Here is a 24,235-nt window from a genome sequence, read left to right on the forward strand (position 1 = left end):
AAATGGGTGGGGCGTATGCAAATGAGGTCGCGGCTTATGCTAATTAGCCGCAACCTCATTTTCATACGAGAATAGACGCTGTGCGCATGCGCACAGCGTCTATTCTACTAGATTGGGGGGTCTCCCAACTGCCACCCCCCGCAGCGGGACAATGCCTGCCGCGGGTGGGACAGCGGGACAGGACCCGAAAATCGGGACTGTCCCTCTAAAATCGTGACAGTTGGGAGGTATGCTCTTTCTGACAAATTCCTTCTTAGATGGACAAAACCATGTGCACTGCAGGTGGGGCAGATGTTACTTGTGCAGAGAGAATTAGATTTGGGTGGGGTTTTTACTTCAAAGTGAGATCTATATTGCAGTGTACAAATAAAGCAGCCAGTATTTACCCTGCACAGAAACAAAATAACTCACCCAAATCTTATTCTCTCTGCACATGTTACATCTGCCCCACCCGCAGTGCACATGGTTTTGTCCATCTAAGAAGGATTTTGTCAGAAAGAGTGAACTAGAATAAGGCCCTATATTATCTGTATAATACTGCCCTTTATTAGCCAATAAAATCTGCTTAATACAAACAGATTGCTGAAGAAAGTCACTGATTATTATCATTTTCCCTATCACACACACACCACTACGTTTCCACACACATAGGGCCCTGGTTGTAATGACTATACAAATATCCTTTTTTTTTTTTTTTTTTTTTTTATAAAGAACTTGAAAATGCTGTAAAGCAATCATGTTTTCAGCTGTGGCTGTTCTGTAAGGAATGGGATCATATGGTCGACATGAAGATGGTTGACAGTTATTAGGTCGACATACTGCAAGGTCGACAGGTCATTAGGTCGACAGTCAAAAGGTCAACATGAGGTTTTTCACTGTTTTTTTACCCGAATGTCGACATGGACACAGGATTAAGTGCACCACGTCAACTCGCATGGTTCGCTGCACTCACCATGCTTCGGGCACAGTGCCTCGCTGCACTCGGCACACTTTTATTCTCCTGCCTTAGTGGATGGTAGGGCATGAAATACCGCCTGTCGGCACATGTTGGCTCAAAAAACAGTGAAAAACCCCATGTCGACCTTTTGACTGTGGACCTAATGCTTGTGTCGACAGAATGACCTGTCGACTTTGTCCCATGTCGACCTAGACCCCTGTCAACCTTGCAGTATGTCAACCCAGTGCTGTCGAACTAATGACTGTAAACCGTATCCCGTTCTGTAGTGTTTTCGTGATGTATTAGTCTGTTGGGCCCTACACACAGAGCTATTTTACATAATTTCACTGAATAGCTCAGAAAATGCCTGAATATCGCTGTGTGTGTAGTTTACATAGCAATTTAAATGCGTGGCCCCGTGGGTCTGTATCTTCCTGCGATTAATACCCTACACGCAGGTTATTAATCGGTCGGTGCCACTGTAGAGAACACTAACCCTGACAGATCTCTCAGAACACAGCACTGGCAAATCACCTTGTGCTGAGTGATCATGCTGAGCATTGCTCAGAACGCTCAGCGGGTCCCTACGTGCGTAGGGCCCATTATACTGTATCTACTTTTAGAGGCTTCTAGTAATTTTGCAGAGACTATAAACACATACTGTAGGTACTTTGTCTTTTAAAGGAATACTGCTTTAAATCTAGAAGATAATGAGCGGCTGACACAAATGGTATTATATAGCCAGTAGTATGTATGGTGTCCCCAAGCAGAAAATAGTCCTGAAACTGCCTTTATATTGTTTCTCAGTTTATAATGGACCAGTTCCCATGGTAGATATATGCCTGTGTTATTATGGCATTCATGTAACCCACATTCATTGAGCTTACGGATACTGTCATTTTCTTCTACCATCTCAGCCTAAAGACGGTTACATGAATCTACTACTTTTCCATCATTATGCTAGTAGACCCTTTAAGATCTGCTAAGTATAGGGTACGAACGTTTGATCTCTGGCTGATACCAGCACTCTCCAAATGCAGCCAGCATGCAAGGACAGTGGCCTTCTGTGGTCGGAAGCACATCCCATAAACCAAGAGTCCGTTGGGAGACTGAAAACCTCTGTTCTGCTCCATAAGAAAGAAGTCTTTGTGGCGACAAGGCTTTAAATTCAGTCACCAGAGGCTCTTCGTGCCAAACCAGGGGGGCAGGAATCCGACTACCAGCACATTCTTGTACTCTTTAGTAATGGGAAAGGGATATAACTGTAACCCTTTGTGTGCCCGACAGGTTTGTTGTATAGTTAAGATCACTTGAAGGTAGATTTGTAGTTTTCAGCTACTTTTATTTTTGTGCAAACCTGTACTCGCAAAAGGAAGGCAATACAGATTTACTGCCTATCCTGAGAACATGGCATCCTTGCAGCAGCTGGAAAGTGTGGGTTAAAGCAGTGGAAAGAGCCCATTTATTTAAAGTATGTGTTTCAGCCTATTCTTGCTGAACCAGTCATTTATTTTAACATCTATACCAGGCATTCCCAACCACGGTCCTCAAGGCACACCAACAGTGCAGGTTTTAGTGATAACCAGGCTTCAGCACAGATGGTTTAATCAGAATCACTCAAGTATGCGCCAGATCTGTCTGACCACTGATTGGATTTTTTGACATGCTTGACTATTTCAGGGTGTCAACTGACTGATCATCACTGATCAGCCATGGACTTTGCTATTATCGGGCCGATTCGCCGACAATGTGCTAATCAGGCTCATAAGTGCACATTTTGGCCCTTATTCAGATCTAAAGAGAAAAGAGGTGGTCACCCTGAATGGCGCTTACACTGGATCAGTGGATATACCTTTTTTCTAGACCCAAATGAGGGAGTAATTTTTTGTATATACCAGAAAAAAATTTATTAGACACTTAAAACATCAAAACAAAGAACAATTTGTTTTGATGTTTTAAGTGTCTAATAATTTTTTTTCTGGTATATACAAAAAATTACTCCCTCATTTGGGTCCAGAAAAAAGGTATATCCACTGATCCAGTGTAAGCGCCATTCAGGGTGACCACCTCTTTTCTCTTTGTATCTATTTAAAGAGTGGGTGTGTACTCTTTCTAGGCCACCAGGAGGCTGCTACACTAGGATTAGGCGCACAGACCCCGTACACCCTTTTCCCTTATTCAGATCTGATCGAAGTACAAATTTGTTCTCAAAATGGGCAAAACCATGTGCACTGCAGGTGGGGCAGATGTAACATGTATAGAGAGAGTTAGATTTGTGTGAGTTATTTTGTTTCTGTGCAGGGTAAATTCTGGCTGCTTTATTTTTACACAGCAATTTAGATTTCAGTTACAACCCACCCAAATGTAACTCTCTCTGCACATGTTACATCTGCCCCACCTGCAGTGCACATGGTTTTGCCCATTTTGAGAACAAATTTGTACTGCGATCATATCTGAATAATATGTCTACGCATACTTTTTAATGGGTAAAGGAAAGCTGCAGCATTTACAGTTATTACATGAGATCCAGATAGAGGCACATCAGTAAAAGTACCTCAACAGAAAGACCAACCAATAACAGTTGACTGGGATGATCAACTGTTATTTAGAACAGGCTACTCTGAAAACATAGGAAGATTTGACTGGTCAGAATCCCCCCAGCACACACACATATAAATATATACACACGTCTTTAATCTCAGACCAAAGTTCTTGAGATGTCAAGGCACGGAACTTTATATGTCCCCGAAGAAGTCAGCATGTTAACTTTATTAACAAACTCGTTAAGGAGGTCACTGGAGAGCCAAGATTTTCTACAACTACAAGAGGAGAATTCTGAACAACTGCATCCTGAACCACTGTGTTTGAGTGGTTTGCAGAATTTTGTGTGGGAGAAGTTCCCTGGAAGATGAGGTGCGTTCATCATCACAGAGGCCAACATTACTGCCATGTGGGCCATAGTTGAAGAAGATGGCCATGGCCCAGGTAGAGAAGCGGATAGGCATCTCATCACAATCAATCCACTTGATACTCCAGAAAAAGCTTGGTCCAAGCAAGCTTTTTTGACCCTGGGTGCCCCTTCAGTTGACTACAGCAAAAGGAGACTTTTATATGGGAAATCATCAATTGCGTTGAATCCTGGATCTACAGTTTCAACAAAGAGACTGAGCTCATTGAACCCCAGTTGAAAATGTGACAACAAAGAAGTCACAGGGCTAAGCAGTCGGTGACTGATTATGTGGCCAAGAGTGGTCATGTAGCTAGCCATGTCACTTGTGCAGAAACGCTCCGTCACTGGGGACTAGTACACCAATGAGTGCCTGCCACAAGTGCTGTAAGCCATTTCCTGATGGCGTCCAAGAACTGTTACCTGTGGTGCCCTTCTCCACCACTTCTATGCACCTGCCTACAAATTCAGAAGTGTGTTGGATTTTCTGGCTCATGTGTGCGGGATACGGTCATTCGGTCACCAGCATGATGGTGGCCACCATTAGGTCAACATGCATTTAAGTCAACATGAGCCTAGGTCGACATAAGTTTAGGTAGACATGGGTTAGGTCGAAAGTCAGCAGGTCGACATGGGGTTTTTCTCTGTTTTTTTAGCCGACATGTGCCGGCAGGCGGTATTTCATGCCTTACCATCCACTAGCGCGTTGTGGGAGGAAAAAAATAGGCACCGTGCCCGAAGCATTGCGAGCGCAGCAGTGCACTTTAAAGGTTGAAAACCCCCATGTCGACCTTTTAACTGTTGAGCTAACCGATGTCGACCTAATGACCCTGTCAACCTAACCCATGTTAGAAATAAGGAGTGGACTGGTGAGAGCTAGACCACGCCCATTTTCTCCATGGTATCAGCTCTTTGTCTTATCTTAACATATTTTTTGGGCTCATTGCCGCTGATTGATTGACCACCCCTGCTATAGCACTATGCAGGAGCAAACCCATCTCACAACATCACTATACACAATGGTTTGATAGCAGCAAGAGAACAGCGATATACAAAGTTCACAGGCTTGGAAGCCAGTGGCAAAAATCTCATCTCTACAGATTTTCTACTATGCAATTTAGTATCATTATTAATATTCTATTCATCTACAGTGTTTTGTGTCATGAGGTATACAGTATCATGGTCTTAAGTATTTATTCAACTCTACTAGTACGTACATTTATTGGAGTAGAATCCACATGGAAAATGTTACATGGTGCGACAGCTGCTACCTCTCCTACAGGGGCTCAGCTTAAGATGAGACAGCAGGATGAGGTCTGGACTGGTAGCAGACATGCAGCACAAGGCTATAGAATGAATAGAAGTCATTGTGAGACGGGATTCAGAATTACAAAACAGGTCTGTTTCTTTGCCAAACTCAGCCTGGATAGAGGGTGCAACAACAAATATTACTGTTGTTGTTTTTTTTCTTGGGGGGGGGGGGAGAGATTATTAGCAAATGTCTCTGTAGAAATTGCTGATTTTCCCAGCGATGCTGATGTTACATTTCTGTCACACCAGATAGGGACTATAAGCCAGTGCTGGAAGAACCAACACAAGGTACATTATAGGCTAGTGTCCCTCAGGGATTGCAAACCTGACAAGTGGTTGGCACACATCTCCTCTTCTTCTCTGGGCTGCATTTACTTTTCCTTCCAAAAGTACAGATCTGGCCTGTTTATTTTATGTTACCTGTATGATCCGGTAATCTACAAAACGCAGAGGAATGCACCTGATCCTGCCGCAGGGACTTCTTGTTGCTTTGTCAGTGGTTGCAGGGTTGGGTCAAGCTCAATTGGTGTAATCAGCTGAACATAGAAATCTCTCAGGACATTTGTGTAAAGGGAAGGCGCTCAATTAGTCCCCATCTAACCTACAATTGGGCCTGCCACTAACAATACTGTCCTGTGCACAAGGAAGCACAGATGTTCCTCTAACCATTTGCCATGATTATCCAACCACAGGTTTCCTGTGGCAGGAGGTGGCACTGGGGGCAGCAGGGTGAGCATCAGGGCATGTTGTGTTAGTTCAGGTGATGGGAGCAGAGCAGGAGAGAGATATTGTGGAGCGGAACCCAAGTGTTATTTCAGATGTTAGAGAAAAGAAGGGAGATTTAGATTCCTTCATAGTCTGGTTCCTGCCGCGAATAACAGGCTCATTGTAAATGGAGCCAGGGGCGAGCAGTACACAGCTTGGAGCTGTAATCAGCTGCTCTGTGAGTTACAGGACCATATAATTAACCCCTTTGATGAGAGGAGATGACAAACCTTTCTGGAAATCAAGAAGTAACTGCGGTCCTTTAAGGTTCATTTCATTGAAGTCTGAATTTTCCAGCACAGGTTTCTGTATGAACACTGGCGCATATTAGCAAGTAAGCACTGCTCTGGGAGCGCTGCAGAGGCTGCTGGTAGAAAACAACTCTGCTTTTAATCAAATGAGGCTTACGTCTAACCAGACACATGTGTACTACATTGGATGTCAGTAACAGTTATGTCATTATTATTTGTACTTAACAAACTAACATTGGATGGCAGTAACAGTCATCTGATTATTTTTGTACCCAAAAATACCAATATAGGGCCAATTAATAGGGTTCTGGGACACCAGGTAGCATCAGGACATCTACCACACTCTGATATTATTATATGAAGGAAAGATGAGCTCCATTATACAGCAGCATAGCTGGCCGCTCCCTCACCTGTTCTACCTTACTCACCTGTTATTAATGCAGCCTGCACAGAAAAGGACATAGAAATAGAGAATTTGCCAGCAAATAAAGAGCCAGTAGGCCCATCTAGTCTGCACTTTTAGGGTTCTGTAAACAGCGTTAGGGGTAAGAGCAGGATTAGGGATTTGGTTAGTGGCAGTGGTGAGAGTTTACAATCCTTGGCTGGTGGGTGGTAGTCAGTATTTAAATGACATTAGTCCCTGCATTTTCTGACATCCAATCTAAGATGGATATTACTTCTAAGAATGTTTATCAATTCCCTTTACTCCGACATTATCCCTTTTACTGTAAAACACAGTGTTTCCCACAGACCTATCACAAATTTGAAGCCTTAGACAAGTCTCACCGAAGGGTTTAATATCGCTGAAGACTAACACTTGCTGATGACTTTATTTGCATTATAATCACGAAAGGGCCAAGGAAGTTAACTTGGAAGACATATTGAATTATGAAGTGTTCCCTGATATATCTTATATAGATGCTGAAGGGGATGCCCAACTCCACATTTGGTGGTCAAAAATGTCAGCCCTCTGGTGGGAGGTTATAAGTCTAATTTTCCAAGTTCTCCAAATACCTGTCCCATGGGAACTTACGTTTTTTCTTCTCCCTCTGGGTCTCCCAAAACTTCCTAATGCATCATATAGCCATTGCACCTACCTGTCAAATAGCTGCTGCTTGAAAACGGTCTGCAATTGATAATACCGTGTATCTGGTACAGTACATACAACGCATAGCCTATATGACCAATATTACTATTAGTTCTTCCAAATCCTTTGAAAGTGTTTGGGGTCCCTGGCTCATCTCACAAAAGTACCTTTCTCTACGTATTTCACCAGGGTGTAGTCAGCATCCCAGGTTTAAGTATATCAACATCAGAATCCCGACATAAATCAGGATGCGGGTGCCGGAATCCTGACAGTCATGCCAAACCGTAAGCATTTGGGCAGCATTGGCTTGTGACCAGGAAAGTTTGTATGTTTGTGTGTGTGTGTGTGTGTGGGGGGGGGGGGCAGGTTGGTTTAGGCACTAATGGGGGGCCTTAGGGTTAAGCTGTCGGAAGGGTGGGTTAGGTATGGGCAGCAGGGTACAGGGTTAGGTTTAGGCACTAGCCGGAAGGGTTGAGGTTAGGCTGCAGAAAGGCAGAATCAGGGAGATGGAAGAGGGTTGTTGTACTTAACTGACCCCTATCAGGATTCCCTCCTTCGCATGTATCCCCTATAAACTACTCATTATTTTTTTTTCCTTTTTGTCCTTTCGGTACTTGTTTCCTAGAACGGCCACAATCGTGAGTGATCGTGGCTCTTAATTAAGGGACACGATCCTCACGATGTGGCCGATTTTTTACAATTTTTTCACTTTGATTGACAGAAATCGGGTCAATCGGTCGGTCGCGACCAATTAAAATCGGCCGCGATGCGACCGACCGATTGACCCGATTTTTCCATAGACTTCAATGTTAAAAAATCTTTTAACATTGAAATCGGTCGGTCTTGTGCCATTATAATGGCACAAGATGAGATGGACTTGATTAAGTCCATCTCACATAGGGAAAAATGATAAAAAAGGTGAAATGGGCCAATATGACCCATTTCACATTTTTTATGTGCCCGCCATGACCCCACGATAGACGTGAACCCGAAGCGTGGCGAGCGCAGCGAGCCCGCGAGGGGCGGCGGTGCGCGTCCTCCGACCTTTTCATTCCCCTACTATCCACTAGGGCGTGGAGTGAGAATATAATAGTGTGGCGAGCGCAGCGAGCCACCGAGCCCGAAGCGTGGCGAGCGCAGCGAGCCCCGCGAGGGGACGCGTATACCTGTGAAGTTAGACGCGTCCCCTCGCGGGGCTCGCTGCGCTCGCCACGCTTCGGGCTCGGTGGCTCGCTGCGCTCGCCACACTATTATATTCTCACTCCACGCCCTAGTGGATAGTAGGGGAATGAAAAGGTCGGAGGACGCGCACCGCCGCCCCTCGCGGGCTCGCTGCGCTCGCCACGCTTCGGGTTCACGTCTATCGTGGGGTCTAGCACACTTATTAACATTTGGGGGGGCAATTGAAACAAATCTGGTGAAAAAAAAAAAAAAATCGGGTGAAAAATCGGTCGATCGGATCGGTCGCATCGTATGCGACCAAATCGCATGCGATGCGATCGATCCGATTTTTTATCTTACGACCACAACGATCTAAATCGTTGTGGCCGTTCTAGGAAACAAGTACCGTCCTTTCTTGTCTCTTCTCCCTTCTATTATAAAAATCGTTGTAATAATAAGGTATGTTATATTTTAGTTGTCTTCAGTCATGTTCTGTTGCTGATTTGCATTGTGGTGTCTCCATTTATGAGGACCATTGACATAACACTGAATGCCTCTCTAATTATAATTGTAAGCAAAGCAAAAGCTTTGAAAGCCAGTCTGCTACAGTACCTTCTGTGTTTGTGCATGTGTGAGAAAGAGATGTAGTTTCAGTCTGCCAGCAGATGGCAGTGTTTTGGAGACTCGCTCACACTAGACATATATATATAGATGACAAGCTGTAGAAAATAACAATAAGGCACTGTAGATTAGCAAGGTATAGTATTTATTCTGTACTTTTGCTTTATGTGAAACTTTGCACTGTTCCATTCATTTTTCAGTTTATTTCATATCTTCTTTACAATGTTAAGACCCATGCACAAGCTTGAGCGGCTTTCAGCTCAAAGTCGCCCAGTGTGTATGGCCCAGCGATGAGCGGTGTTGCGAGATCCCGTATCATCGCCAGGAAAGCCGCTCATCTGCTGGTATTACCAGCAGATGGGCAACTTTGTGGATGCCTTTGCATAGTGCTGCGCTATGCAAAGCCGTCCACCCCCCACTGATAGTGCCAGGCAGGGAAAGTGGCTCAGTGTGTATGCACTGAGCGGCTTTGCCCCCAGCGATGACAGCTGTCATCGCTGTCCAAACATGCTGGGCATAATCGCCCAGTGTGTATGGACCTTTAGTGTAGAGAATAAAACTCCATTCATGCGAACGGAAAAGGATTATAAAGTGTTAAAATGTAAATAAAGCTCACATTTAAAAGTAGAAAGACAGCAAAGAGTATTGGTGGGGCTATAAATATCAGTCAGGTAGGTACTGTGCGCATAGTTCATTCTTTGTGTCTCAGAGGAATGGGATGTGTCCCAGTTTTGATAAGAGCACACCATAAACACACTGCACATGCAACTTGTGTATTGTTGCCAAAATCTAGGCCAGGCCCTGCTCGTTCTAATTAACCTCACCTGAAGACGTGCAGAAGAAAGTGTAAGCGGGATGGTGATGTCACACCTCATTGTGTTCTACGCACGTCCTCTGTACTGAGGACGAGACTGCACTAGAACTGTGCTCAGGGGTTTTTGAAGACTGCATTACTTGGTTCATTCTTATTATAAGTTACAGTTTGTGAGAGCCCCAGTCCACAACTGCATCACAATGACCACCATATAATACAGGGAGCATTGCAGTGACTGTCATATAATAAAAAGACCATGAAAACCCCACATATAACACACATAAAATGAGACAATCCCCTTTTCCACACACCCAAACCATCTGGCTGAACTGCTACTCCCAAATACTGTTGCTGTCCTCAAATTCCGCTCTCGGGTTTCCATTCAGCCAGAGCCAGATTAAGGTCTAAATGGACCTGGAGCTGAAAATGATTAAGGGCCTATTATGCGCAATAATAGGGGTTGCGGCCAGCACCTAATAATGTGGGGGGCGTGACCAGTGTTCTGGTTGGGTGGTCTGCTCATGGGTGTGTCTCTATTTGTGTAAATACTTTCAACTAATTATATATGCCTGGAAAAGGCAAGGGGCTTGCATAGGAAAAATGCAGGGAGATATATTGGCGGGTGCACTCCAAAGGTGCACCCGCAGGACGCCGATGTCCTAAGATACTTGCGGGGTGAGACAGCACTCCAGTCATAAAAAAATACTGAAAACCGAAACTTGGTAGACAATGGGGGAAATTTACTAAAGGAAATTTGTAAAAAAATTAGGTGTATTTGTATCCAGAAATACACTTATTTTTGACATTTACTATCCCGAAAATACGGCAATTCGTATTCGTATTGATGTGCTATCAATACGAATACGAATTGCCGTATTTTCGGCATAGTAAATGTCAAAAATATGTGTATTTCTGGATAGAAATACACCTAATTTTTACAAATTTCCTTTAGTAAATTTCCCCCAATACGTCAGCACCTTTTATGTGGTAACCTAAGTTTATCACACCATATACCCCTTATACAAATCATGCAACACAATAGTAACCCCCTTATACTGTACTTGCTTCTTACACATTATGCCACATGGAATGAGACAAAATTCACACGATTGAGCTAAAATTCACACTATGGCACACAGATTGAGTCAAAATTCACGTTATGCCACACAGATTAAGGCAAAATTCACATTTTGCCACATGGATTGAGCCAAAATACACACTATACCAGGCATGTCCAAACAGTAGCCCTCCAGCTGTTGTGAAACAACACGTCCCAGCATGCCTTGACATAGTTTTAGCATTCCCTAATTGCAAAACTGTGGCAATGCATGATGGGACTTGTAGTTTCACAGCTGGAGGGCCTTAGTTTGGACATTCCAGCACTATACCAAACAGAAACAAACGGGTGGTGGAGCGCTAACACAAAATTATAATTGACCAATTGGGTATCACAAATATTTTATTTACTAAAAAAGAGTATATTAAAATAATATATGGGTTTTAAAAAGCAATTGCATTTTCCATATTACATATAAAAGGTTGGGGGTATCTCACTTGTTCCTAGATACGCTCTCCTGGGATAGATATAGCGATCTCCCACAATCAATTGAAACTGGTGTGGCGGGTGTCCATAAACCTGTTGGAGTTTTCTTGGGACCTGATCCAGATTATATTGGACCTTGGGGTTAAGTCCTTGGTAAGGTGACTCCAGATGTAGTGGCAGGTGGTGGTTTCCCTTGAAATGTCCAGTGAGTGTCCAAACAATATGAACGGTGAGGAAATGGAGAGCTGGTCCAAGTAAGAGATCTTTTCTAAGTACCTTTGAAAAAGTTGTCTTTGGACGACGAAACGCGTCAGGCCAAGCGTCTACAGCCTACAATTCTGGGAATACAAAAGATCTCTTACTTGGACCAGCTCTACATTTCCTCACCATTCATATTGTTTGGACACTCACTGGACATTTCAAGGGAAACCACCACCTGCCACTACATCTGGAGTCACCTTACCAAGGACTTAACCCCAAGGTCCAATATAATCTGGATCAGGTCCCAAGAAAACTCCAACAGGTTTATGGACACCCGCCACACCAGTTTCAATTGATTGTGGGAGATCGCTATATCTATCCCAGGAGAACGTATCTAGGAACAAGTGAGATATCCCCAACTGTATTCATGCATATACTATATGTCCCAGAATAGGCTGTACACCTTTTATATGTAATATGGAAAATGCAATTGCTTTTTAAAACCCATATATTATTTTAATATACTCTTTTTTAGTAAATAAAATATTTCTGATACCCAATTGGTCAATTATAATTTTGTGTTAGCGCTCCACCACCCGTTTGTTTCTATTTCTTCCCTTTTCTCTGGGGGCTGACCTCCCCATGGTGTGAGCAGCTTGCCAAATAACCCACCTCAAAGCGCCTGTATATACCGCCCCACCAAGGTGGTACGGTGTATATACTTTGTTACTATACCAAACAGATTGAGCAATAATGCACAATATGCTTCATAAATAGGGGCATTGCGCGCCAAGGGCGCACATTAAAAATTTACACCATAATGCCCATTACATGTTAAGCCTCACACCATAATCTCCATTATGTACTATGCCAAACACCACCATAATGCCTATTAAAAATTATGCTACATAAGTGTTGCTTACCTACATGTTCATTGCCAGGGGTTCCATGTTCATTGCCAGGGGTTCCATGTTCATTGCCAGGGGTTCGATGCTCATTGCCAGGGGTTCCATGCTCGTTGCCATGTGGGATTACATGCTCATTGCCAAGGGGGAATACATGCTCGCGGTAACTGGGGGACAGTCGCCGCCGGGCAGAAATGACAGCCATTTATAGCCGGGCAGCGAGCAGGGGACTGCCCTGCTGTATTCAGAGCACTGCATGTCCCGGCTATTTGAAATAATACCCCTTTCATACCAGAAAATGCAGGGAATATGGTCCCAGGATCATGCAGGGACATTCTCGGACTGGCCCCTTTTACACAAGCCTAGTCCCTGCATTTTCTGGTGTGAGGGGGAGAGAAAACCACCCCTGCCCCCCTTTAAACAACCAGCTATATCTTTGGAACCAACTGACCCATTTACATGTAGCCTTCTGGGCCGTTTGGTTCCAGAGAAATCTGTCCTCAAACAACATGAACAGCCATGAAATTACATATCAGAAATGAAAAAAAAAAATAGTTTTACCTGCAATATCTCTAGAACCAATGAACCCATATGAACCAGGTATCAGATTGAAGGCCCAGCGATTTGGGTTCGACTGAGATCAACCTCGAGTTTCTGTGATGCCAGAGGGGGAACTGGCAGCTGTTGGAACCGGGTGGAGGTCGGAATTAGCGGGTCCCATGTTATCCTATGGGGAAAACGTTCCAGGTTTGCCTGGCGGTATCTCCAGTTCCCGGGGGGCTAGCGACACAGGGCTGGTCTCGTTGGAAAGCCCTGGCCCTCAGCTACAAAATGGAGAGTGGGCCTGGAGCTATAGCTCCATCAGGCCCATTGTTAATCCGGCTCTGCATTCAGCCATGGCTGTTGCCTACAGATCCCACTCAGAATTACAGTATGAAGCACACTAATTCTTGGGGGCCAGCTGTATTGTGTGTGACTGTGGGGTGCTGTGTGTGTACACACAGAACTCTTGGAGTTTTGTTTTTGCGTATATGCACTGCATCTAGGTGGTCAGAATGCCGAAATTTAGTATACCGATGGCACCATCCCAGCTGCCATCAGAACACTGGCGCCAGAACGTCAAAGAGATCTGGATGTCAGAATACCAGCAGCCGACATCCCAAACATAAGTATGTTGGGGTGAGTTAGTCAGGCTGGAGAAGGGGGATTAGGATTAGGTACTAGTGGGGGTACTTAGGGATTAGGTACTTAGCTGCTTGTAATGTAAAATCCAAAGTATCTGAGTTTTTTGAGGAGCGCCAAATAAAATTATAGTTGTGGCACATGAGGTCCAAGACCGTGATGGAGATATTACGAGTGAGGGAACAATTAGTTGTTGGAACGATAATATGGTGATGTGGGAGGAAACGATCATCATCCATTTGCTCCCACATGTTGAAAAATGGAAGATAACGGTCTGTCCAAGAAGTTTATTTACTTTATTTATTCACAGTTTCATCCATAGTGCACACATATTCTGCAGCACTTTACAGAGTACAATCTATATTCCCTACCACATGTACACGCACACAAACATTCTAGGGTTAATTTTTTGTTTAGAGCCAATTAACCTACCAGTATATTTTTGGAATATGGGAGGAAACCGGAGTACCCGGAGTAAACCCACGCACGTACGGGGAGAATATACAAACTCCGCACAGAGCCATGGTGGGAATCTAACCCATGACCTCAGCGCTGTGAGGCAGTAATGCTAACCATTACACCATCCGTACTGCCCAAAAGAAAGTTTCTAAAGTCAAACTCTTTTTGAGTTTTCCCAACTAATCATTCTTGAGTAGAGGGAAGTCCCGTCCCTTATGTTAACTAAGTTTTAGCAGTGTGCAATCCTATTTACAGTGCCTTTTTTAATGTTCTAAAGTCTCAATAATCCCATAATACATGCTCATATATCTATCTATCTACAATCTAATGGACCATTCTGAATACTTATTCAAAATATGCAGAAGTAGGCAGATACTCTCTCCCTACTTCTGTGACACCAAGTTTAAGAGAAAGTGGCTGGTCTGATGGAAGAGCTGGTTAGGTATATGGAGCAGTGTTTTAGTTGGATGGCTGGATGAAAGTCCTACAATTAAAACATTAATAATACACATGCATTAAAAGAGCAATACAATGTGATATCCTTCCTATAGTTTCTCTGAATACATTTGCAGGTAATTGTTTACGCAGAGGTTGCCGAATCTGTCATACCTCTCATGCAACTGCTATTTGATAGGTCCAGATATATTCATGTCAAATTGTGCTTTCAAAATTAGAGAATTTGGTAAGATGAAATAAAATAGGATAAATGAAAAGCTGGATATACAGGTAGCTTCTGATATCATATAAATTCATAGTGGCATGTTCAATTGACAGGAAATTGCACAAACAAGTCTTAAAACAGTTTATTTCTTGGCAAAAGTTCAAGCGGCATGTACGTATATGTGTAAAATCATATCATGCTATTTATTTAGTGCAACCTTTATTATTAAGGCATCAATCTCATGGTAAATCAGGGGTAGAAATCACTGTGGCAAGCTAAAGGAATATTTTTACTTCAGGCTGCTATGAATGATGTAGTGGATGTACCTCCTTCACAGCGTGCAACCATTACATATACTCCTTGGTGTGTAGGGGAGGGGAGAGTTCCAGAGACTTTGGGGGGTATTCAATCCCCGTCGCTATTTCCGGGCGCCTAATTAATGCTGTCTTGTCCGACAGGATTGGAGAGGCAGATCGACAGAACGGGACCGACTTTGAAAGCTGTCGGGAACGTTTTGTCTATTGCGGCTGTGAATTGTCGTGATCACGGCCGAGTCTCAACAATCCAGGGCCATTTACACGGACACGCCCCCTTTTCGCTGATCGCCAACCAGGACATTGAATCCTGCCTGACGATATGCTGTCGATCAAAAGGTAAACGGGCCAGGGTCAGGGCTGTTGGAACGGATCGACAGTCATGACCTGGGATTGCATACCCCCCTAGGGGACTGCTTATTGCAGACCCCCCCTAGGGGACTGCTTATTGCAGCTCCTAAAGGTGTGTGAGCGAGGTTACAATCTTGTTTTATCAAACATTTTTACTGTAGAACGGGCGTATTTATTAAAGTATATTTGCGGGATATCCCATGAAAACACCCATTTTGGGCAATACCTACAAATATTGTTTCCCCCAAATGTACCTTGGATAGATCTATAGTATCTACATTGGTCCTGCCATCTCCAACAGCAGCCGCAGCCTCTATAGGCTTCTTTAGGGTTTATTAAGCTGCGACGGCACAAACTCTCCCCAGCTATGTCCTCCATTTGGGAACCCCTGGCCCTGCATGTGTAGTGTTCATTCTAGCACCCGCCATATTTGAAAACCCATGCAGTTCCTGTTCCCTGCCTGGGGTGTCGCTGTCTTCTGTGGTGATTCTAGCACAGGTCTGGTTTGCATATCAGTGCTGATATACAGATCACACTGTGATAGAAGCACTACAGCAGACAGCGACTCCCCAGGCAGGGAAGGGGAACTGCATGGGTTTTCCAATATGGCGGGTGCTAGAATGAACACTACATATGTATATTAGTACATTTGGGCAAAATACAATTATAGGTTTAAAACCTGCCAATGTATACAAAATAACCCACAGACGTGTGCCGTGGTATTCACTAGTGTGCGTAATAATTTGGCAACATGGTGTCCTTCACATCCTCTATGCAAATATTTGTATATAAATGCTATGCACTTTTTTAATTTACTAACATTTCGAGAAATGCAAGATATGCAAACAAATAAAAATAAAACTATTGTGGAATTTTTGATCAAGAAAATTGTCATCCATCAATGTAATTCCTTGGTTTTGTTGTCCTGCAATACTTGCTGCCTCCTGCAATACGCCTCCTGCGTTTATGAACACCCCTTTAAACAAGTGAATTAGTGAGGTGCGCAAATAACAGCGCTTGGTAAGAGGGTATTTAATCCTCTATTAAGTCAAGAAAGACAAGAAAATATACCAGCGCTGGCTGAACAAAGGATGGGTTTCTTAATTTAAATCTTGGTTTATTTAACAAATAAACATATTCTTTATAGAATTAAATGAATGACCGCTGGTTATTTAGTAAATAAGTGTCCAAGGACAAGCAGACTTTTTCAGTGTATAATATGCCGCTTTGATATTACCAGTTCCTGAAGATATATGGCCTAATCCGGCTCTGTGGTGCTTTTCAGGAACAGAGCTATAGTCCCAGATGATTATCACAAGATGGTTTCCTCAAATGGGGCAAAGTTTTTCACAGGGTTTTTTTATGTCTGTGTGGACATGTGTACCACGTTCTCTGGCATGACTCTCTGAACACGCCATGCTTTGGGCATGGGGCCTCACTGCGCTCGGTACCCTATTGTATTCTCACTGTATGCCCACTTGGATAGTAAAGTATGTCTAAAAAAAAACACGTGACCTATCGAGTGTCGTCCGTGTTGATCTTAAGCTTGTGTTGATGTTCTGTCACTGTCGACCTAATGTATGTCGACCATTCTTAGGTAGTGGTCAACCCAGGGACAGGATGCCATCTCCAACAAGTCATATATATACTGTATATATATTTAATCTAGACTTATCTGAGAATGGGGTGCGCTACCACCAAACACTGATATAGAATTTCTCCCATACCCAGCTATTGGCAGGTAGCGTGCAACACGCTTGAATTTCCCTCATAGAGGTGAGGAGCAGTATTAACCTTTTATTATATAGAAGATGATTATAGATTGTATTTTCTCTACGTATGTATCCCGTTTCCATTTTTATTCTATTCTATTGTATGGCACTCCATTCTAAATAAAATATTATAATATAACCACCTACTGGCAAATATGATAGAACAAGTTACACAAGGCTTGCTGGGTATAGAAAGGGGTGTGGATTATTAGACCGACAGGGTCTAGATCAGTGGTAGCCAACCCTAGCCCTCGAGAGCTACCAACAGTTCACATTTTCCAGACACCCTAGCTTCTGCACAGCTGCACTCATTAATCACTGACACATTTTAAAAGATACACAGATGGAGCTAATTAGCTCACTTGTGATTCTGTGAGGAGACCTGCAAAACATGCACTGTTGGTAGCTCTCGAGGACTAGGGTTGGTTACCCCAGGTCTAGATAGAGTCAAAAAGTCGACATGTGAAAGGATCACATTTTGGGGTGTCAATGTTGACATAGACCCCCAATTAGTGTAATGTATACCCTCGCATGGCACACTTTGCTCGCCATGCTTTGGGCTCTGTTCCTCGCTGCGCTCCACACACTATTATAATCTCCCCCTATGCCAACATGGAGGGTGAAGTAAGAACAAGCCAATAAAAAAAAAAATCTAATGTCGAACTTTTTCATGTAGACTTTTTTAATGTTCACCTTTTGACCTTGTCGGCCTTTTGGGGTAGACCTATTGACTATCTAGACTGTATCTAGACACCGTAGATCTATCAACCGGAACCACATAAAAAAGTAATACGCTTCAGATACTACTGTCATTTTATTTTAAAAAAAGTAGAATAATGGTATTTATCAAAATCTTATATATATATATATATATATATATATATATATATATATATATATATATATAAAATGTATTTACAAATATTGATCTATTCCTCAGGAATTTAGCCATTGGAATAGGAATACAGAATTTCCCAGAAGGCCTTGCTGTCAGTCTACCACTGCGTGGCGCAGGAGTGTCTACTTGGAAAGCATTTTGGTGAGCAACATTTACTTTTGATATTTAACCCAATTGACAAAACTACATATACATGCCATACAGTACCTGCCATTCAGTAGGTGTTATCATTATCACAGCATTAAATGGAATTATTTCAGTTTTATATCTATCCAAATAATTCCAATCCGATGATTTGTGAAGCACCAAATGAATGTTGAGCATGGATAGGTTTCCCCACTACAGTACTTATTGTTTTGTTTTGCTTGCGCTGCTTAGCTATGTGGTAATAAATATAGTGAAGATATTCCCCATTTATCAGTAGGCTGTCATGTTCCATAAATATCAGTGGCCAGGCTGCCATGCTCTTTAGCTCTATCAATTACCTTTCCCTTAAAGTGAGGGACATGATCAATAACCACATAAATGGATATTAATGAGGGGTACCAGGTGGCAACTCGAATAAAAGGAGGGATCATCGAGATCACAGAAATGTAGGCTTACATGGTTTGGCGGGAGAAATTAGATCGTGTTACTCGCAAAATCGGGGAAGGTGATCATTGGAAGTAGGTAATGGTATAACCCATACTTGACGACTTTTTTTTTTCTCCTCTCCGGGAGAAGCCTAATTTTAGCCTTGCCGCGGACCCGCGAAAACCGGTAATTTTGTGCTGCAGGGAAGTGGGGTGCGGGGACTGCCTGGGGGGCCGGGAGGGGGACCCTATTTTCGGGAGCCTCCCGGCAATTCCGGGAGGGTAGGCAAGCCTGGTATAACCATTTGGCCTGGAACTTTTACCAAAGCACCAGTGGGGATAGCTTTAATAACTTCTTACAAGCCTCTGTAAATTCAACTTATTGAATACAAAGAATAGGCAGACAGAGCCTGGGAAATCATGTAAATTAGCATAGACTCTGATCATAGTAGAACATATGTACAGATATTGCTTTTTTATGATTTCTAGAAGTAAATAGTGTTTTTCTTTTTTTTTTTTAGGTATGGGCAGCTGAGCGGAATGGTGGAACCTATTGCTGGTGTCTTGGGAGCTGTGACCATTTCATTGGCAGAACCACTGTTGCCCTATGCCCTGGCCTTTGCTGCAGGTGCCATGGTCTATGTGGTAATGGATGATATTATTCCAGAGGCACAAACAGGGTAAGAACAAGAGTTAGATTAATATACTGTAGGTATTGATGGCTCCAAAGAGGACAAAGTACATATGTTACACTAGTAAACCCGCTTGAAGCAAATGCTTCGAAAGCTAGTCTACTACCTTGTGATTGCCTCTGTGTTTGTGCATGTGTGAGAGAAAGAGATATAGTTCCACTCGCTGCCAACAGATGGCAGTGTTTTGGAGACACGCAATCAGACAATAGACATATAGATGATACATAAAATAGTTTTCCTGGCTTGTGTTTTGTGAGAAGAGTGGATCCCTATGGCTTAGTAGTATAACTTTAACACCAGCCAATCAGCTACTGGATGTCGCTATGGGCAACCAATCATAATCTACTGCTGATTTATTTATCTATCACCTTTTAGAACAGGGAAGGGGAACCTTCTACCCTCCAGCTGTTGTTGAACTGCACATCCCAGCATGCCCTGCTACAATTTTGCTATTTGGCCATACTAAAACTGTTGCAGGGCATGCTGGGATGTGTCGCTCAACAACAGCTGGAGGGCCGAAGGTTCCCCATCCCTGTTTTAATAGATTGTATATTGTTATTGGCAACCACTCAGATCTCTATTATATTCCAAAAAGTGACAAATAAATCAGAAGTAGATCCTGATTGGTTGCCCATAGCAACATCCAATCTTCAATAGCACTATAATCTTAGTAAATAAACCCCTGAGTTGTTTCTGCATCAATGGTGCAGTATTAGATCGGCTCTTGGCTTCCACTAGCAGCACAGATGCAGTACTTTTATATCAGAACCAATTCTGAGTATCCGAAACATTCAATTTGGATTTCACAAGTTACCTATGTATCTTACCCAGATGTAGCGCATGTCAAAATGTTATCCAACGCCCATTTCGTTATTCTGCTGCATTGTGCCACGTTTACATAATATCTCATAACCTAATTCCGTTTCGTAATGTTTATATTCCCATAATGTATGTAGCTGAAAGAATGGTAATTTGCATAAATTACACATCCCAGCATGCCCTGCTACAGTTTTACTATTTGGCCATGCTACAACTGATGCAGGGCATGCTGAGATGTGTAGTTCAACAACAGCTGGAGTGTCAAGGTTAGCCATCACTGTCTTACACCATCACTACTACTGTTGGGGACCACTGCTTGGGGGGTGGCCCATTCACCTGTCTTGCTGGTCTGAACATTCCTATTGGCTACCCGCTCTCCTATTTGAAAATAGAGGACACACATACATAAGAGATGTACAATCAGATGTTCACAGACCCCAGGAATATACACCTGCAAAATACAATGTCAATTCTGCTGTTTTTACTATGATTTTATTATTTTAAAAAAATTGTACAGTTCATTAACCTTTTATTCATTTTATTCTTTTTATTTTGAATATCTGTGCTAAACATTTTGTCTTAATCACAGAGGCAATGGAAAGCTGGCATCCTGGACCTGTATATTTGGCTTTATTGTGATGATGTCCTTAGATGTCGGGCTGAGCTGAGTACTACAGCATAAAGTGACTTAAACGACTGGAAGAGGCGCTGGGCGCTACACCTCAAATGTTTACAGTTTTTAAAAAAAATGATAGGTTTTTTAAATGAATGATCAACTGTGCGTATTTATCTGAGATTTTGCTTGCTGATGATTTGGAGATAATTTAAAAAAGGGGCGATCTTTGCAAAATGGATGTGGGGTTGTTTGATTGGCATGGTCTTCAGAAGAAGTGTATTAACTTGCATTAAGTACTATCTGTGTGGCAGGTTGTTTGGGATGATACAGAGAATAATGAATTGCCTGGTAACATGGAATGTAACCTGAATGGGACATGTTCTATTCTTTCCTCAGTTAGGAAATGTTTTACTTTGCTTAACAATAGCAGTAATAGAAGACTGAATACACATGTGTCTTACTGTATAAATAAATCATTTATATGCCTCCATAAAAGTAGTGTTATTCTGTTAGTTACAAGGTTAATAAATATTTCTATATTTAGCAGTGTCAGACCGTCTGTTTCTATTTTGGTTAATTTGGTTAGTATTTTCTCTTCTTTATTAATATTTATTACTAAAAGCATAGTCAGACCCAAACGGTGTATATGGAAAAGGTAAACCTGTACAAAAGGTTGGCGTAACAATGGTCGACAGAAATCTGCACTGTGTACACTTACATGTCGACGATTTGGGGTCAATCTATTGACTATCAAACAGATACTAGAGGGCTGCTGGTCAATGGTTACTTATGATTGAAACCAATAAGCATGTTGTTTCTGTTTTCAACACTTTACTGTTTAGTGTTGAGACAATTCAATGGTTGACTGCTCACATTACCTTTTGTACTGTTGCCAAGGGTTATGATGCAGAATATATACTGTGGTTCTCTTTTAGTAGTAGTAATAATAACAATAATAATTTTATTTATATAGCACTCTTTCTCCAGTAGTACTCAAGGCACTTAACAACTTAACAGAATTAATTTAATACAGTATAGGAACAATCAAGTACAGAAAACTTTTCATAAACGATACTTATAGGAATTCCATAAATGCTTGAGTAAACAGGAAAGTCTTGAGTCTGTTTTTTTAAGGATTCTAGAGTGGGGGGGGGGGATCTCTCGGACTGTGCAAGGAAGTGAGTTCCATAGCGTCACAGCCGCATGGTTAAAAGCTTGACCCCCAGATGAATTATGGGATATTTTAGATATTGCTAAAAGACTTTCATCTACAGATCGCAGTACTCGGCTGAGTATGGAATCAGAAGCTGCTTCAGGTACCTTGACCCTTGGTCAGGTACCTTGAGCCTGCAAAAGGTCAGTCAGCACCAACGCGTTTCGATCTGCAATCCAGATCTTTTTCAAGGTAATCTTGAAAAAGATCTGGATTGCAGATCGAAACTTATTGGTGCTGACTGACCTCTTGGGTGACCTCATTTTGGGACAGAGGACTACTGACCACTCCAGGGAACGGGGCCCCATTTCTTCCTGGTTCTTTCCATCTCCCAGCTGACCTCTGCAAACCCCAAAGATGAGTACCCCACTTTTTTTACACTTGGTATTTTAACAAAATTCATTAAAAGTCAACTATTTTACTCTAGTTGTGGCTTATGAATCATCTTTATCCATAACCTGAACAAAGCCTGAATATGGTATGCGACCCGTTCACAATGCAAAAAAACCTGTTAAAAGGCAAATTTCGTTGTCGACATGCTAGACCCGGGAATATGCCTGCAGTGAGAATGGGGTTTTATGCAATTCTCTCTGACACGTCTCAGTCAGATGAGCATATTGAAGAATCTGCTTACACCTCTGGTTCTGTTGCCTGCAGGAACTACAGATCAGTTCACTCAGTTGTGTTTCAACTGGAGCCAGCAAATGATTTGAAATCGCTTGAGGGAAGGGCAACCAACCATCCTGTGGTTTTAGCTACAGTGCTCACTACATATTAATATGGATTGAGTCAGTGCCTTTCTGTGTGTAGACACAAGTAGTATAATTTCTCTTTTCTCAATAAATTGCTGTGTGAGAGACCTTTTTCTTTTGCTAAATTCCTGCTTGGTGAACTCTGTATTGCAGGGCCCTCGTACCATCATGCTTAAAGTCTATTATCCCCATGTGTAACGCACGCACATCTTGGGTTCGTACTATAAAATTTGATTAGAACAATACCAAAATGTAAATAAGGCCTCTAGCATTAGAACCATAATATGTAACACACTTTGCACATGTGAGACCTCTTTAAAGAGTGTCACCTATGATATCAAGCTGCCACATTGCTGTTTATAGATCACAACCTATTTCTATATACGAAGAAAAATGCACCCTACTTCAAAACCAGTAATGAAAGTGGAGATATTAAAATAATTCTAGAGCAGTGGTTCTCAAACTTGGTCCCCAGGACCCCACACGGTTCACGGTTTTCAGGTCACCTGACAGGTGCATTCATTACTGACTGACACCTTTTCAAAGATCCACAGGTGGAGATAATTATTTCGCTTGATTCTGTGAGGAGACCTGCAAAACAGCACTGTGTGGGGTCCTGAGGACCGAGTTTGAGAACCTGTGTTCTAGAGGAATAAGTGAAAATAGTGAATGAAAGCAAAATGAGATCCCCTAGAGTTTTGATACCCAGGGATATGCCAAAGTGGTGAAATGTTAAAATAATGGATTATTTTAGCCCAGGCCTAGAGGGTCACCAATCTGTACTAAACTTGTAACATAGCTCTAATAGAATGGAGAGATAATAGGGCAGAAGGTCTCATATATTTAGGAATCAACATCAAGCTGTCCAGGGGGATAGCAGGATTGTTCAAGGAATACCCAACAATTGAGAGTAGGTTGGTGGAAGCAATCTCAGAGATGAGATAATAAGCACACCTTTTGCTATCTAGCCAGGTCTGGGAAGGCTAACCACCTTAAGGTGCTCACACACTAGATATGCTTATAAACTAGCCTTGAAATCTTTTGTCTGTCTTCAACAAAAGATGGCAAGCGCACATTTTAACCAAAGATTTCTTATTTATTTATAAATTAACAGTTTGTTATATAGCGACGCATATTCCATTGTGCTTTACAATTGGAAACAACAGTTATTAACCCCTTCCTGACAGAGCCAGTTTTTGCGTTCCTAACAGAGCCATTTTTTTCAAATCTGACATGTTTCACTTAAGTGGGGATAACTTTTTTTTGCTTTTACTTATCCCAGTGATTTTGAGATTGTTTTCTCGTGACACATTGTACTTCAAATTAGTGGTAAATTTGGGTCGATACAGTCTGTGTTTTTTTGTGAAAAATACCAAAATGTCGTGAAAAAA

General features: G+C 42.4%; 1 protein-coding gene across 4 annotated transcripts in view; it reads left to right on the forward strand.

The window, feature by feature from the left end:
* SLC39A11 (solute carrier family 39 member 11) overlaps window positions 1-21,431 on the forward strand; it is a 400,550-nt gene extending 379,119 nt beyond the window's left edge. For all 4 annotated transcript variants that reach the window (XM_083148767.1, XM_083148766.1, XM_083148769.1 and 1 more), the window contains exons 8-10: window positions 18,223-18,321; window positions 19,274-19,432; window positions 20,853-21,431. In XM_083148767.1, coding sequence (XP_083004893.1) covers window positions 18,223-18,321; window positions 19,274-19,432; window positions 20,853-20,931 — 337 coding nt within the window. In that variant the 3' untranslated portion in view covers window positions 20,932-21,431. The remainder of the gene's footprint in view (window positions 1-18,222; window positions 18,322-19,273; window positions 19,433-20,852) is intronic.
* The last annotated feature ends 2,804 nt before the right edge of the window (window positions 21,432-24,235 follow it).

Source organism: Crinia signifera, chromosome 6 (genome assembly GCF_055691185.1).
Source record: "Crinia signifera chromosome 6, ASM5569118v1, whole genome shotgun sequence".
Taxonomy (NCBI): domain Eukaryota; kingdom Metazoa; phylum Chordata; class Amphibia; order Anura; family Myobatrachidae; genus Crinia; species Crinia signifera.